At 34.5% G+C, this 17733-nt stretch overlaps 1 protein-coding gene across 5 annotated transcripts in view; it reads right to left on the bottom strand.

Moving 5' to 3' along the window:
• TARBP1 (tRNA guanosine 2 -O-methyltransferase TARBP1) overlaps positions 1-17733 on the bottom strand; it is a 38138-nt gene that overhangs the window by 6589 nt on the left and 13816 nt on the right. For all 5 annotated transcript variants that reach the window (XR_012652529.1, XR_012652530.1, XM_075043264.1 and 2 more), the window contains exons 13-24: positions 15947-16044; positions 13730-13891; positions 11897-12090; positions 10958-11213; positions 10693-10881; positions 7216-7415; positions 6999-7070; positions 5771-5891; positions 4385-4495; positions 3699-3848; positions 1729-1815; positions 634-830 (exon numbers count right to left, since the gene is read on the bottom strand). Coding sequence is in view for 3 of the 5 variants with exons in the window: in XM_075043264.1 (XP_074899365.1) it covers positions 634-830; positions 1729-1815; positions 3699-3848; positions 4385-4495; positions 5771-5891; positions 6999-7070; positions 7216-7415; positions 10693-10881; positions 10958-11213; positions 11897-12090; positions 13730-13891; positions 15947-16044 (1837 nt within the window). In the remaining 2 variants the exon portion in view is untranslated. The remainder of the gene's footprint in view (positions 1-633; positions 831-1728; positions 1816-3698; positions 3849-4384; positions 4496-5770; positions 5892-6998; positions 7071-7215; positions 7416-10692; positions 10882-10957; positions 11214-11896; positions 12091-13729; positions 13892-15946; positions 16045-17733) is intronic.

The raw sequence follows: 17733 nt of genomic DNA, 5'->3' as shown, positions 1-17733 counted from the left end.
GCAGCAGTCCCAAGTTTGTGTTGGCTCACAACACTGTCAGAAATTCTAAATAATTTTAATTAACTCCTACAAACTGGGCTAAAAGAAGGATACAAACACACAGATAGCACAAAATTTAACTGAATTGCTGTATTTGCAAATCAGTAAGCAGAAAAGTATTTCTGTAAAGTTCATTTAATCATCATCCAAATTAATTTCCCTATCCATTTTTATCCCACAGAAGTATTTTCAAATATTAACACCAAAAACATTTTGGATTTTTATATTTGAGAATTTACTGGTATCAGGAAGTTTGGAAGAATGAATGTTATTGCTTCAAAACCCCTCAGGTAAGAAAATTAAGCACTTCTGACTGTCTATTTTTACCCCACCTCTAAACTATGAGCACTGTTCAAACATGCCTTGAGTTTTTCCTTGTGTGCTTTCAGATTGCAATGCTACACTGAATTAACACTTCATTTTCTTTGCTGATAATTAAATTTCCATTTTCAATTTTTGGTTTCTTTTTAAACAGTTACAAAAAAATCTATAAACCCCCACAAGAATTATCAAGTGCTATTTTAGAAAATTAGACTTGCTGCAAATGGCTCAGAAGAACAACATTAAACTGTGAGTCAGAAGACTGTTACTAACCCTGTGCCATGCATGTTTTCCACTTGTTGAAGGCTAGATTCAATAACTGGTGTCAGAGTGTCAAATTCTTCCACATGCAACAGTCTGCACATACCCCAAATTTTTTTAAGGGCAACTAATGCATAAAGTCGAACGCTGAAATTATGGTTGAAACACCACTGTAGAACAACTATGAGGGCTTTCTTCAAAGCTGGCTTCTAAAAAAAACAAAGATAAAGAAGTTTTTGATTTATGTTAAGTCCTAATGTGCCATTCAGAAGCAGAGAAGTAAGAGTGGCCCAAGGAACAGCGGCTTCCTCAAAAAAGAGCCTTTCAGAAAGTCCAAAGCTTTAGCAGTACATATATGTGCAAATACAGGCTTCAGAACATGGTCCTGATTTCCTTCCTTCCTTCTCACTAGGGCACAGACCTACAGCCCCAGTTGTGTTTTGAAACTGTATTAATTTGCTTTAAAAATTATTCTGCATACATGGAAACCTCCATATTTACTTCTGATTTTCTAGAACTTAGAAAGCTGATCTTGCAAATGTATGCAAACAAAAAAACAACCCCAAAACCAGAAATGCCTGGATTGCTACAGATGTGAAGTAGTTGACCTAATGTAACACCTGACTGTATTTCATCTTCTATTTTAAAGTTCAATAATAAAATTGAGAATTCCAAATAAGAATTCTAAATATAATAAGAACTAGGTACTGCCAAAGAACTCCATATTTGAGTGTTGTTATTCTATAGAAAGATCACCTACTTCCAGGTTATCTCTGGCCAATTTCATGCAGATTAAACAAGAGCAGCAAGAAAAACAAACCCAGGTGCATCCACATATTTAGTTAAAACTGGAGTAGCTATTCTAGAAAAACTCACAGGTAATCAGGCCCTCTGTATCCAGAACACCTGCCACTTAGCTATTTTTCTTAAGTCCAATATGTTTCAGAGGTGACAAGACAGGAAGAGTTAGTATTTTCCATATCAAAGGATACCTTAGTAGGAAGTAGGTATTAAAAAGGTTTTGAAAACAGACTGCAAAAATGTTTATTTCAGAAATCCATTTAAAGTGCAACTGAATAAAGAATGAACACTTTTAGTCAAACTTACCTTCTCTGAGGTATTCTGAAGAATGATGTCAAAGTGTGATAACACTGATAAAAATGTGCAAATGCTTGTTTTAAGCTTTTCTTCATCCTAAAGCAAAAGAGAATTTAACAAGAAATACACATAAAAGACATTTTTATACCCTAAGTTTCCACAACATGTTCCACAGATGCAGTAGTATCAACACTATTGAAAAACCTTTGTGTTTCCACAGCAAAACTTGCTAAAATACAAAGTTCATATTATTAAGATTTCATTTTTCCTCATATGTTATTTGCTTTTTACTAACACATGAAGCAGAACGATGCATACAGCAGTGCAAATGAGCTAAAATTCAACCCAAATTCACTATATTCCCCCCCCGCCCCCCCCCGGAAAACCCTAAACCCAATAAAAAACCTCAGGGATTCTTGTCAGTGCTCACGCTTTTCCATGTCATCACAAATGTGGGTATTGGACACAGAAAGAATAGCCTAGCATCAGCCTCACCCACGCTCTGTACTGGAAGAAATGAGTTTCCACACTTCTATTTGCCACTTCTGTTTATAGATATACTCCATATTCATCCATTTTGCCACAGCATTGCACTGGGTCCTCAAGTTCAGCTTATTTTTCAATATGATCCTGAAAATCCTTTTCAGAGTCATTGAAAAGTTTTCCAGGACAGCCTCTAAAAATACAATCTGTATTCCTTTTTCATAAATCTACATGTTTTCTACTTGCTCTGTTTGAATGGGCCCACTGTGATTCAGTACATTTGTTGTCAGCATGAGATTGCTTTGACCCAATGGATTATCATCTACTAAGATGATAGCAATTCCAACTGCCTGAGCTCTTGGAAGGAACTCTGAAATAGGGAAAGGTTACATCCCTTACAGCACTTTTCATCAGTTCAAATAGGCATGACAAGACATCCTCATGCACTTAAAAAAAAAAAGTATGAACTGTAAACTGAAAGAGAAATTTTTTCCCCTGCACAGCAAAAAAACCTCCCCCAAAACCCCAAAACCACAGCACACATCACTAGCAAGCAAAGCTGCCTCAGAGCAGTATTAAAAAACACCTGCCTAGTTTGGGGCAAAAAAAGGTATATATACAGATTTCCTATTTTTTTATTTAATTCTTGTCCTACTGTTTGGCTTTTAAAAAAAACTACAGTAGCAACTAGGCTATTTGATAAGCAAGAAAACAGCTACATTTAACTATTACGAGTGGCGAGCTTCAGCAGAGGCACCACTGCAAGTATGTCTTCCTATACACTGGAAGAGGTTCAAGTACATACTTTTTCTGCTCAGCCCAAATGTACACTGCTAACAAATTCAACGTTATCAATACAGACAATTACTATTTCTACAGGCCTACTCTTACGGGTGATTACTTAAAGAAGAATCCAAGACATAAAAATGAAATGCTAGTATGTCAGTTCTCCTCAGTCAACACTCTCACAACTTTTGGGTACCATAATTCAAACCCTGCCTCCAGTTTTGGAATCACATTATAGAACTCCACTGTGAAAGAAGTCCATATTAAAAGCTGCAAATTGAACATGCGTTATGCGAGTCATGTTCCCACTGACAAACAAGATGCAGAAGACAAAAGCTGGGTGTGGAAACCAGAAGTGACTTTGTGGTATCTTCCCAAACTCGGCATCCCTGTGTTTCTGATGGCTTTTACAGTGGCGACTGCAAAGAGTACTCTGACTCACTGTGCCAGTTCTACTCTGCCCAGATTAGTACTTTATAAAAGAAAATCTCTCAGTTGAAAAATTCACTTGTCTTCAGCCATGTATATATCACAAATTTCTAAATGTCTCAGACTATAGTTCAGACTCACTTCCAAGTTAATTTGATCTGCTCAAAAACCCACTGCTTCTAAAGGAAAACTGAAATACACAGAAAATAAGGCACGGGAAGACAAACTATACCCTCTTCATTCAAATTACTCTTCAAGTGAATGCCAAAGTCCTTACTTACATAGCAAAAGCAATCCCAGAGTTTATTAAGGAACTGGGGGTATTTATGTAGACTCAAGATAACAATCCATTCTATGAAGTATTTCACAGATGCCTGATTGTTACCAAATCCAGCCTGAAAAACCTTGTCAAGGGTTCCACACAAAAAATTCTGGGAAAACAAAATCAGATAATCGTTTAGTATATTAAGACTTATTTCCATGAAGAAAAAAATTCTAAATAAAAAGAACATTCTTCTCTTTATCATAATATTAGAAATATTTTTAATACTCACAGGAAAACATTTCAGAACCATCTAATTTCTTTATTACACTTTTCAAATATTTTATTATGAAGAAGCATTAGATGAAACTAAAATGTCTCATTTTCTGAGTGTTCATAAAGCAGCAACGTTTTTACCAAATGAAAAGCTTTAAATCAGATAGTCAGCACAGTTTTAGCTAGCTTTAACAGCAACAGTCTCCTGTAATTCACAAATCCAAGAACCAGTTTACAGTGACCTCTAGAAATGCATCATAAATCTATTACTTCAGACCGAAAGAATGAAACTACACAAAACTTCTACATCAGCCACAGAGATTACATGCCTTTTATGCCCTGCTGTAATTTAACATATGCAGTTTGCATGACACCAAATTATTCTTGAAAGTAGATATTTATTTAAAAACTCATAGTGAAGAGCAATACCTGGTCAAGCTTTGGAAGAAGAACTAACAGTGTCTGCCATACCCGGTTTTTAATTCTATGCTGTAAAGAGTTTGCATAATAGCGTGTTCTAGATCTGGATACCAGTTTATCCTAAAAGCAAATTAAAAGGTTTATTACATATTCTTCCTTTAAAATTGAATACATGGAAATATACTTCACTATACTGACAAAGCAGCTTCTACTGCACAGCTAGTATCAGCATTAAATATAAAATATAAAAATAGAAAAAATATATTATTTAGAATTAAATTTTGAAGCTTGTCCATGAGAAGTTCGGAAAGTTGAAAAAATAGACAATTCCACTTAATATTCTTACTTAAGAGAACAAAAAACGTTAGGTATTAAGACTCTTCAAACAGCACAAAGTTGAAGAATTTACAGCACCTACTGTGTATGAACAATTAAAGTAGTACTATGTAAAAATGGAGCATGAAGACTCAAGCTGTCATTTAGTTACATAAGAACTAAAGATCCTAAGTGAAGAGTATATATAAAACATTTCTACTTTAGTGTCTACATTTAAAAAATGGGTTTAGTCATGCTATCAATTAAATCAGCTTGTAACTACAGCTCTAGTTTTGAGACAGAAATTGATATTCTGCAGCAACATGTTTTATGTGAAAAAAGTCAGATGAGATAAATGGAACTTCCAAGTCCAATATTAAAATTAACATGCAAATACGCTTTATTTTACCTGTTTAAGCTTCATATTTAAGCAAATAAGGAAATCACTTTTAAAGATTGCTTTTCCCACTTGATCAATCTTACAACACAAATATTATCCATTTTTCTCCAGTAGTTAATTCATACGAATGAAGGACCACCCATTTCCTGTTCTTCAGACAAAAGCAGAATTCTATAGTACCAGAATGCATGGGAGATGTTCTACTAGCAGCTGTAGTAATTTACCACTGACTTTACTGCCAATGCATAAGCAGCTACGTTATAAGTGAAAATCAGACCCCAACCTTCTCCATTAATTCTATTTATAAAGGTCTCATTAGGAGACAATAGTGCTCTCAATTTAAAAGGTAGTCTGCAATTTTTAAAGTGAAATGCGGTGCTTCAAAATGCAGCCTGAAGGAAGATTCTTAATGGAACAATGGTTACAATTTGGATAATGTTCCATGAAGTCAGAAAATCCACTAAAAAGAGAGAAATAAACCCGAAAAATGATTTTTACTACTTTGGTTTGGCTGAATTAACTTCTGTCTCAACAAAAAAAAAGTGTATAAAAGCGTATTACTGGGCAAATCTAGACAGGCTAAACAAACAACTGTAAATACATCCTGTCAAATATAAATACTTTGCATTTTAATAATTGTACTAACATTACATTTATATACCAAGAAAAACGAAGTTTACTTTATCAAGTAGTTTGATGAAAATGTCTTCCATAAACGTCTTATGCAAGATATTCGATCCATCCAACAAGCACAGAAATTTAATAGCACAAACCCGAACATAGTGGTCATCTCGATTTGTACTGCAAAATATTAATTAAAAAAAAAAAAATCAAACTCTACTCATTCAGACATAAAGATAATTCCTAAACTATAAAAAAGCACCAAACATCATCTTGAACATACAGCCATCACGTTGTCCGTAGTGAAACAATATGCAAATAGCCAGAACCAGAATTTTAAAGTCTGTTCATTGCTGATGAAGAAAAATAGTGAGTTCCAGATAACCCACCCCTGCTTCTATCTGCAGGTGTTCAATAGCATCTAAGTGTTTAAAATCATTTTCTACAGAGACAGCTGTATCATAAAAAGTTTTTGAAGTTTTGTGCCTGTAAACTGTAATCTTAAAAGAACTAATTTATTCTTACAGTTTTGGTCAAATATTCTAGTCCAAAACAACACTCGATTCCTATTAGTTACTCAGGGACAGCTGGAATAATTAATGCCAAAAGTAGAATTAATGACATTATAGGTAACAAAGCATCACACAGCTGCAGACTGTCACAACCAGACATTTGGCAACCAAGAAGCTCTTCGGAGAAAATACAGGAGTAGTGAACTTTCTCCCCAAAACACTATGTTACAATGGTTTCTCTGACTTTTGCTGAGTAAAGGTGGGGGTGAAACTACAAAAAAGTTCAATAATCCAGTAGCCTGGAGGCAGCCTATTGCCAGTATGCAAGCTAAAAAGGCCTACAACCAATCTTAAAAAGCCAAGCTCCCAATCCAGCTGCATTAAAGCCCGAGTTTCTTAACTGTCTTTCCTACAATGATAAGGTACGTATCAGCTCTGCATCCTAAAAAGTATTATTTTTATGAGGTGAAACAATGAGGAAGTAGTTATTTCAGTCCCACTCAGGTTAATAAGTGGGATATATTTTCCTGAAAATACTTAGCATTTTTCTACATTTTATATTTGAATTATGAATATAATATGATGTATATAACTTTTAACAATATTTTAAAAGGTTATGAATATACTCCTTATGGATCCCTTCCAACTCAATATATCCTATGAGTCTATGATAAGAAGCTGACTTCAAAATCAGCACCTTTCCTATTGTAGCATCAATCATAATGAAGACAAAATTCACACCAAATATTGTAAGATGTATCCTCAAAATCATTACCTTTCTGTAACAACATTTGCTGCACATTTTTCTCCAAGATTTTCTATGAAGGCATGCACATCCTGAATAAGTCTTCACAGATGAAAGAAGACAAAGCAACAAAATTAGCAGAATAGCATACAAAAACTGTTTTCAATAGTTATCTCAAAGTTTGAAAGAAAACAAAGAGCACAAAATTGTAACAAATATAACAATGAAGATTTTTTTTTTTTAATACCTTTGATCTCTCCTAAATACAGTTCCAAAGACACAAGCCTCAGTGATAAGTTCACAGTAATTTCCAGCATTTAAGAATGCATTTGCCAAGGCACTTCTCTCATCAATAGTGGGAAATATCCAAGATCGACAACAATGACTAAGGACTACATTGAAGACTCCAGTCTTTGTAGCGGACATATCTATGAGCTTGAAAATTATCTGAAAAGAAGAAGAAATAGAAGATTCAAAATCTCGTTTTCAGAAGTGCTAGAATTATTAGAATAATATTGCAGTGATATCTACTTTAGCAGGTCTGATCTTCTTCTGCATCCTATCCCTGCTCAGGTTAACGCTGTCTGCAATCTATTTACAATTCTCTGCTTCTAAGGGCAGGTGAATGGGCAACAATTGGCCCAGTACATGCTTATGTTAACAAAAAATAGAACTGATCTCTGCTTAAACAGATGTAAAACCAGATGCTTTACACAAGTCTCCTGATAACTGCAACAAATGCATCTGGACTTACTTCAAGAGTACAAACTTGGTGTTTTTAATCAATCCTTACCAATTTAGGAAAAAAATTAAACACAAAACATTTCTTCCATAGGTAGCCATTTCACTAATTCTCTTCTTTAATGAGGATTACATTCATGTTGAAGTTAAAGTCTGTATTTGAGTTAAAGTAGAAAAATGCCTTTGTGCCATTTACTTTTTGTTTTTGAGGAGGGCATATTTAAGGTATATGAAACTGTTATCTAGAATTTCTCCAAAAAGGAGAAAAATAAAACAAAACAAGGAAAATGGCCCCCAAATTTTCCTTTCCTACTCCCTTCATTAGGCCAAGTGCAAGAGTGAACTTCAGTTACAAAGTGATTTTTTTCTAAGAAATTGCAACCATTTGGGAGAGGACAGGGAGATTCAGAATGAATGGGTGGGTTTTTATAAATTTCTTTTTAGACATCAGTTAGAGCTGTCCATGAGAATGATTTTCCAGAAGTTGTGACAGCTCTTACAAGACAAAGCTTCCCCGCTCCAAAATGATACTTTTGATAATGTAACAATTCTTTGACAGTAACTCCATTTTTATAGAGAAAGTTGTTCTGAATTGCTAAGGATTAAAGCACAAAGAAGCTCATGAAGAACTTAAACTGAAAACACTGGAATGCACTCTGAAGAAACACTTTCTGGAAAAAAAAAACCCACCACCCTAGAAACATTTGGTCTTTTTACAAAGAATTCAAGCTTTTCATTTAGTGCAAAACCATGCATTATAATTTTCCTAATAATTCCAAAATTGAACTGTTGTGTTTCACCTGGAGGGAAGCAGCACGACATTTACTACGTCTTTCTCAATCCTGGAATGCTTTTCAATTGTTTCATTAACATAGTAAAAGTCCACCACACACAAAAGAAATTTAAGAAATTTAAGTTCTAGCACAATTAACATTTGAATAATCACAAAGGAAAAGTGCAGCAGAAGAAATGAAACCTAAGAACACAGTGCTCTAGGCACCTCTGCAGAAGCCCTTCTGGATTTTACCATAGCAATATTCCCTTTCTTGGCTCAAAAATACCCCTTCGTTCCACCCCTTCTAACTATTATTAAAAACACAGAGTGCACTGTGGTAGACAAAATTAAAATTATGCTTCTGTGACAAATCAGTATCAGGCAGTTCCATTTTTTCTTTCTCTTTAGATTAAACTGCACAGCCATTGCACAAAGGATCAATGGCAACAGAGACTGCCAAGGAGTGGGATAAGAATATACTTAAGTAGGCACTTGCTTGGGAACTTTATCTTCATTTTCTTAGGAAGGGGCAGAAGGTGGCTCAACCAGATGCCCTTTGTTAAGTATAGGAGACCTTCATTAGCTCCTTGATGCCTGCTGTCATGGTATGGCCCACTGCAGATGATGGGATAGCTGTCACACAGACTCAAGACTCTCAACATTGGCAAAATACACCTTACGTAATGCTTGAAATACTAACGCTGAAGTTAAGACAGTAATTCTAAGAATTTAAACAAATTTTAAGATCAAAGAAAAATGAAAAACTAACTACAGCTCATTAGTTACTACAACACCGAGTATACAATTATCCATTACAGATATTCATTAAAAGAAAAAATTAACCAATTCCTAGAACTGAAGAGGTATTTTACCATCTTTGCATATGTATCTTATTTTGGTTTGGATCCACATGAAGACTACAAATGTGAAGTGTTATCTGCTGTTTAAAATAGATGACAGTAACATTCATTTGAAGCAAGTTTTCAAAGAGAACAAAGAAAATAAACGGGACCGTATTTTAAGATATTTAAGGCTAATATGGAGATATCACAGCAATTTTAAATAGCTAGGAAGTGTCTATTTTTCTGTATTTTATTAAAAATCATTTTGGAGTGTCTGGGCTGAAAATAAAGCCAAGACATTTGCTATTATTTACAGTTACAAGTGTGACACCCAGGACAGACCTACTCATGGTGACTTCAAAGCAAAACTGCAACCCCTGCTAGTATGATTTCTGTGCTAAGTGCAAAGCAGCGCACGAGATCGTAAGTCTAAGCATAGTCTAAGCATACGTATATACCGTTAACTAATATATAATGTATTACTGCTCTGGTAAAAGTCTTGCAGTCATTGTGGACTGTTCTGCACAAATATTTAATTGATGCTCAGAGGGGGGAAAAAAAGCAAAAAAAAACCAAGAAAGGTTATTTGGAAAAGAAACAGTAAACAACTTTCCAGTGTATAAAGCCAAGATGAACCAAAGCCAAGATGAACCAACACCCCGGTACTGAATACAGCTTTGGTGACTTAAAATTAAAAAATAACACCATGACATATGCAAGGACTTTTGGAGTACAGGAAGCTGCATACATCTTGCAAAAAAAAAAAAATTTTTTTTTTTCCTCTTCTTAACTATGGAGGCAGCTCTACCACGCAGTATTAAATTGAACTCTAAGGTGACTATGATTTTTGTTTTCTACACCTGGACCCCAGAGAAAAAAAAGCCTTTAAAGAAGCAGTTAAAGTTGGCTTATTCAATAGCATCTACAAAAGTTTTGAATGGTTCTAACTCTTCCTTTATGAAAGTATTTTCATAATGACTAAACTATTAGAAAAAGGCATAATTTTTCCACAATGTTGCTAGTTTGTGACAGTTCAGGTGGCAAATTCTGAACAGAACATTCAAGAGGAAGTGCATAATGTAAAGATAAAATAAAAAGACCAAAAAACCTGTTTTACTGAATACAGAAGATACTAAACAGTCTAAAAATCAAAGAAATGGTACTTTTCACTTTCTATGTTACAAGAACAAACAATGTATTTGTTTTTACTGAATCTAATTCTCAGATCTTTTGTCTTAACACTTTCAAACTAGTACCTTTTTGGAAGGAAAAATTCAAAACAATACCTGAAGGGAAAATAAAAATATGTTTTTAGATCCAGATAAAATTTGTGTTCCCTTCCCAAAAAAGAATTCTTAAAACTGACCTCTTTTATTTTGGCATATGCTTGACCCTTTGCACTTGCAGCAACAGCTAGAACCTCAGTATCAAAGATGAACCGAACAAAAGCTTTTAGATTGGACCAAAATATTAGCTGTGTGTTGCTCAAAGATGATATAATTTTCCAAGCCAAATCAAATGCTTCTATGCAGAGAGACTCCGATGAGTCCAGAAGCTGAAAAGAGAAGAACGAAGTGTTACGTTTGACAAAAAACATCCCCAAAACTATTTATATCACGCAGTTGTTTTACCTTAGGAACAAGGACTTTCATGCAGTCGAACACAGGTAAGACTTGGTCTGAAGGAAGAATAGTTAGGGCTTCTAATGCAGACTGTAGAAATTTTCTTGACCTTTCATCTGTAGATAATGACATTTCTGAAGTTTCTTCATACTCTTGAGCCAGTGTTGGAAATGAATTTAAAATGAAACGAAGGCAAATCCACTGGTCACGAACATAGCGTGCAACAATTTTCCCCCATCCTTGAGACGCTGTTTCTTCGCATAAGCTGCAAGAAAAGTATTATTGTTAAACATGTATTATATTATTTTATCCTGTACATTCTTGCTCCACCAGGAACAGCTTAACTGTACAAACTCACTGTACTTCAAGATGCTAAAATTTACACAGGTCCAAGGGGAGATTGGACAACTTCATGGAAGAGAAATCTACAAATAAAGTTTTTTAATCAGAGAAAAATCAGTTCTGGGCTCAAGCAGTCTCATTAGTCATAAACATCTGGGAGTGTTCAGTGGAAACATCACTATATGCTGGCTGTCTTTTTTTGTTACCCAAGTATTTGGGGTTTGGCCCTCAGGCTTGCTCTGGGACTTCCCTTCCCCAACAGCAGAAAATTTCCATTTAAACTCGCTTGCATACATGCTATGGCTTTGTGCAGTGTATATATATTTAAGCTGGCATAAGGATAAGCAATATTCAAAGCTAGCTCTGGTTTCATAGCACTAGACAACTGAGCAAAAGAACCTTCCATCTGATCAATTATGGCTGCTTTAATGGTCTATAACCTGAATGTTAAGACAAAAGAGCAACTGCATGAATAGTTTGTGTTCGGAATTCGTTTTTATCTTGACAAAAAGTTATCAAAGAACGGGAAAAGCCAGCATCTTAATCACTGCTCCATGCTAATCAAATTTATTCTGGAGAATTACTGAAGCTATAGCACAGACGTACCTACTTTTTTCTTCAATATACGATGGCTTCTTTAATACTTCATTGAATTCAAAAAAGGAAATAAATCTTTTCAGAGCATCCACAGAAGGCAGAGATTCAAGGTGCGCTTCAGGTTTCCGATGCATTATCTCACAAACTGCTGTAAGTGAAGCCATGCTAGCTACTTTTTTTATTTGTTCTTTAAGCTTCGGCTCCTAATTAAAATCAAATAATACATGAACAAACATGCACTGATTTCTTCTAACATGCTACAAATAACCTACTGATAAATTTCATAATCCTCCTACTTGTATCACCTCAGACATCATAAGGTAGCAACTCTGCATCCTTCTACTTCCTTATTTTCTTATCCTACACGTAAGACACCTTTGCTTCGCTGGGTCAGTGCAATCAATCACAAATTGCCAGCATTGGAAAAAAGTATAAATCTTACAAATTACGGTCACTTATTCATTAAGTGCAGGCACCTAGCACAACTATGATGGAACACTTCTATCCTGCCAGGTAGCAGTTTATATATACTGCTGGATAGCAATTAGAAAAAAGATGCGGGTCCACGCAGTCAGAAACCCAATGCAACAGAACAGCTGAAATTCAGAACACCACATACTAACTGCTCCAAGAGGCTAAAAGATCACACCACCTGCTATGATTATTTTGTGTGATAAATGCATATATTCAAAGAGGCATGAAATGAAAAGTCTCAATTAAAAAAAAAAAGTCAATAAGCATATAGTTCCCTAATAATATTAAAAGCTCAATGTTATTTAAGTATCTTCAAGTTACTTTCAGCTGTATAGGGCACTGAAAAGATTATTCTCATCTGTAATTACTCAGTGTTTTCTTTTTCCTTCTTAAACTGAAGATGTACTACATGTGCAACTGAAGAAATCATCATGACAATATAATTCCACTGAATTCAAAATAAGTTGGTAGAGGCCACCAGTGAACATGAAGTTTGAACCAGAAAATGTTTACTTTGAAACTACTGGAATAACTATGCAATTCACATAACCAAAGGAAAAAAGTCTTGCTCTTTGTTTCCTTAGAAAAGTAAACCTAGCAAATCAAATACCTAAGATCTTCTAATGTCTTACTAACTGTTCTTGATCAATAATTCAACCCAGAAGATACCAAAGATTATACTGCCCAACAAATCTTAATTTAAATCTCCTGCTTTTATAGGCATTAATGTTTCTTTATGTTTTGAAAATGTATCTATTTCAGATATACTGGCCTAATACATACAACTATGGCACAACAAAGATAACTATACAAAAAAGCCAAAGCAATGCTGGGTTCTGGAACTTCTGTTTCTGTTGCAGCTTGGAAATTCAACACATCACTAATACAAAAGGCATTTTCATTTAACAGTAACTTCCTCTGTAAGATTAGTTCATATTTGAGGAAAAAAGCTTTTGAGTACACATAGTCCATTATTGCAACTGAAGTTTTACTTTAGCTATATAGACCTCTTAAAAAAATGTAATGTAAGAAAACAAAAGTAGTAAAAATCTTAGCTACAAATATTTTATATTAACATTACACTGTCAACTAAAGACACATATTTTTTAGGGAATATATATACATATTCACACAAACTTTTTGTGATCTTATACTAGATTATATATATTTATATTAATACGTATAATGAAATGTATTTGTAATATAAATATTTGTACATTTAAGTTATTTACAGTATGTTTATGTAATTATTTATCTATAATCTAAATATTATAGAAGCATTACAAATAAAATATATTTTAATTAATATTTACTATTTACTGGTTTATTTTATATTAGTATTTACTGTTGTAAATAATGTTAAATTACCTCTTCACTATTTCTCTCCTGAAGATTACGAATAGACGCATTTGTCAGGGACAAAATGAAATTCTTGATAGATGGTACTTTCTTCCAGCTGACTTGCAAGCACAAGTTCACTATCTCTGGAATTAAATCTAAGTATAGATCACAACGATCCAGATCACCAACCTAAAAATGAAGGAACAAAGGTAAACTAAAGCATTAAGAGGAGGAAACTTAAAAGAAAGAAAACCAATAGTAACAATCATAGCAGAAGGAAAACAACAGTAGTCACTGCAGTTAAACAACCTTTTCTTTAATTTGGGTTTTCTTTGTTTGCTTGTTTTGTTGTTGTTTTTTTTTTTTAATTGTTTTTAAAATCTTTTCAACTTACAGGTTCTTTCAGTTTTAGGGCTCTGGAGTACGCCTTAGAAGAGACAGTGTGAAATTCTGAAAGAAATCTCCACTTCTTTTAATTGGTAAGTTCATGTACCTTCCCTTCCTGGGCCCAAAGGAATGCCACGTAAAAACACCTGAGCTAGCCTGAGTATCAGAAGCGGTGTTCAAAGCCAACTCAGATATCAGATCACAGCACAGCACTCCACCCTGTACATACACAACGGTGCTTCTTCCCCAACAACATTTTATCTCAGCTGTATCTTGCTTGTTTTATGGCTTTTTACTCTCGTATTTGCAACTTTTCTTCACATATCATAAAAACCACCTCCATATAAAGCTGTGCACTCAAGGAACCACAGGAAGAAAGAACTTTTCCTCCTTCAGTATTGAAAGAAAATACACCTTCGAATTTTTACTGACTTTCAGACCCTGTTCTCCTGATTCAACTCTAACTTTTGCTTTGACGCAGGACCACTTTTCACATTGATGTTCCATCACACTCACGTTTTGGTAACCGTCCACTATCAGATTTATTTTCTTTCTTTGCATTTCCCCTTCAATTTGTACTTTCCATACCATTTCTGAGAAAGTACCCCAGAGCCCCATGCTCCTCTCCAAGTTTCCACCCTTACAGAAGCACATGCTTTTCTCTCCCCTCCAACTTACAGACTTTTTTCATTCTCCCAAACACAAGAAGCAAATTTGACTTCTGTTCATTATCATTTCTGCATGCCGTCCATAAAACTTTCTCCATGAAGCCTGAACAGGTTTTCTTTTCTAAACTCACTCTTCATCAAGTAATTCTAAAAATGCCACTTCATGTTTTGTTCATCTCCTCATCACAGTCGCGCCTTCCTTTCCAATCTTTCTAGTCTTCTCCATTCTTCTGAATAGTCTATCCAAATGTAGTCTACTAAATTAACAATCCTTAAACTGATGTCTTCTTTTTAAATGTCTGTTTTGGTTTTCTGCCTTTTATGAAACAAAATTAAAGGTGACACAATTAAAGGTCACAACTGAAAGAACTGTGAAGATCTTACAACTTCGCACTTTCTCTTACTCCATATCCTTCTCTTGAAATCCCTAATCTATTTGTTTTCAAAGTTCCTACTTCAGATTTCACTGAGCTTTTGAGAATTAGCCTGCTTTTTAACTTCCACCAATCAGTCTTTCTCAAATCTGTTTTCTTCCAAGAACATCACCATTCTCAACAATATCACACACTAATTCCTCTTTCTCCATCTGGAAATGTCTGTAAATGTTTTGCTTTATATGTCTTGAGTCTTTTTATTTATATATGACTTGAAAGCTCTTTAGAGAAGGAAACATGTCCCTCCTCCTCTCTCTCCAAAAGGCACTGCAGTTCTTCGATACATTCAACAGAGTATTTTTAAAGAAGTCAAACTCCTCTACCATCAAGTCATTTTGCTTAAAAAGTCATAGATTTCTTTGGGGTATAAACTTACTGGCCACAGCAACATGCAAACAGTGGAAGCAGTCAATAAAGATGTTGGCCAAGCTGAGTACTAAAAGTCTCCAAACTCCAAGTATCTTATGTCCACAACTGTAGTAGTATATACGATACAGTATAATACGATACTCATGATTTCTTCCCACACAATTTCTTTATATTTGAGAAGAAACAAGCAATATGGACTACAGACACTAAACACTACTTTTCAAGACAGCTTTTTTCCCCCTGTATTCTTACAGTGCCCATTCAAAAAAAGTTAACAGAAGTGTTTCTATGCAAATTGACTTTCTAGGTATTTAAGGATTTGATATGAAAATTAGGTAAATCAAATTAATGAGCAAAACCACACCGAGGTATGTCTAATTACTTACAGTGCTTAACTCATTTGTAGTAAGCCGTCGGAGAACAAATTCAAGAATACTCTCCACAGGCATCATGAGAGATTTCCAGATAAAAAACAATACCCCATCTGTGTGAAGAGGGGAAAAAAAAAAAGTATTAACATACAGAAATACGATTTCCTTAAGAAATTTATTATATCATGATGATTTAATTAAGTTACAAAGTTATACAGTAATATGTATTCAAATACCTAAGAATACCTTAAAACAGCTCCGTACCCTTTAGCAGTGTAAGCCATAAGGCTGAAAGAATCAAAACAGATGATATTCTTTCCTGAGATTTATCATGAATTAAGTGAACTAAAACCCACACAAGACCAGAATGCCAAAGGATAATTTTCCAACTTTTAATGCACACTTTAATCCTATTCCCAACCCTCTGCACAAACAGCTTATTGATGAATTTACTCTTTCATAAAGAACAAAAGTTTCCACATCCAGCAATTAATTGTTTGTGAGAAAAATGCAGTTATCCATTTTTAATATGTACAGAAGTGAAAACTGTTTTTTAATTGAGGGGTTTTTTTGCTGTTTAGAAATAATTCAGATTTGGATATAGAGTAATCTCACAATATTTCACTCAAGTAGCTTCCTGGCTTAGCACTGTAAATGAAAATACAAGGTTATAACACAAAATGCGATACTTTCTCTAAGAAAACGCTAGGATACAAAGTATACCACATGTGCATAGCATTTCAAAAGAAAAGACACAAGTTTATTACACAAGGGAGGGAGGTCAGTCTGGTAAAATGTATTTAACAAAACCACTTCAATCTGTGCTTCAAGGGTAAGGGCTAGCTGAAAGCCAAAGTAGTAATGTATCAATATGAAAATGGAGTTAAAATACTCTGCACGACCTTCTTGTTCTAAAAATATCAGTCATTAGTTTCAATATTCAGGACAGTTACCCAGAGGTTATATCTGCTGTTTTTTTCTGGAGTTGACCCTGAGTTACGCTTCATGTACCAAAATTACTATGAAACACAAGACCTTCAAAAGGTGGAAATATGAAGGGACATATTTCCAGAAGTTCCAAATGTATACTGTACTTACTTTCAATGTTATCTATTAAAATGGCTCACTGGACTGCATTTCTAATGCTCAATTTGTTTAGAACAGTTTAACTATGTCAGATTATTATCACATTTCATCATAAGTCTCAAATCACCAAAACATTTTCTGCAATTAAAATTCAGAAATTCTTCACATAAACATGTTGGACATAAAACCCAATTCACTACCAGTGGCTCTGCAACAATATAAAAAAAAAAAAAGCAAGAACTTACTGTTTAAAATAGTGAAGTCTAACAACAGTACAGACAGCAAAACCTGAAGAAACATGCTGCTGACTTCAGCATGCATGTCAGACATGTCTATCCCCATTAAAGTATTCTTAAATAAAACACTTCCCAGTTGTTACTATTTTTGTTTTACAAGCTTAAATTCCTTTCTTCTTCCCTCCCATTTCATAATTTTTCATTTGACAGACAGGACTTTTCACCCCCTGTTCTATCAACACAGAAACAAAATTTCTGTATTTTATAGCATTACTCTTCCCGTCCCTCAGCACAGTCAATTCACAGCTGTGGAAACAAGATTTATTACTTGGCTCTCCTGTGCAGGAGGAAGAAGCACAAAAACATCATAGGAAATAATATAAGTAAAGTAATCCTTGTTTAACTTAACACAAAAAGACAAAATATTACAAGTCCAATTCTGAAAGCCTCTTGAAAGCCTTTATGGACAATGAGCTGTAC

Source organism: Buteo buteo, chromosome 12 (genome assembly GCF_964188355.1).
Source record: "Buteo buteo chromosome 12, bButBut1.hap1.1, whole genome shotgun sequence".
Lineage (NCBI taxonomy): Eukaryota > Metazoa > Chordata > Aves > Accipitriformes > Accipitridae > Buteo > Buteo buteo.
This window is presented reverse-complemented; position numbering and strand designations above follow the sequence as displayed.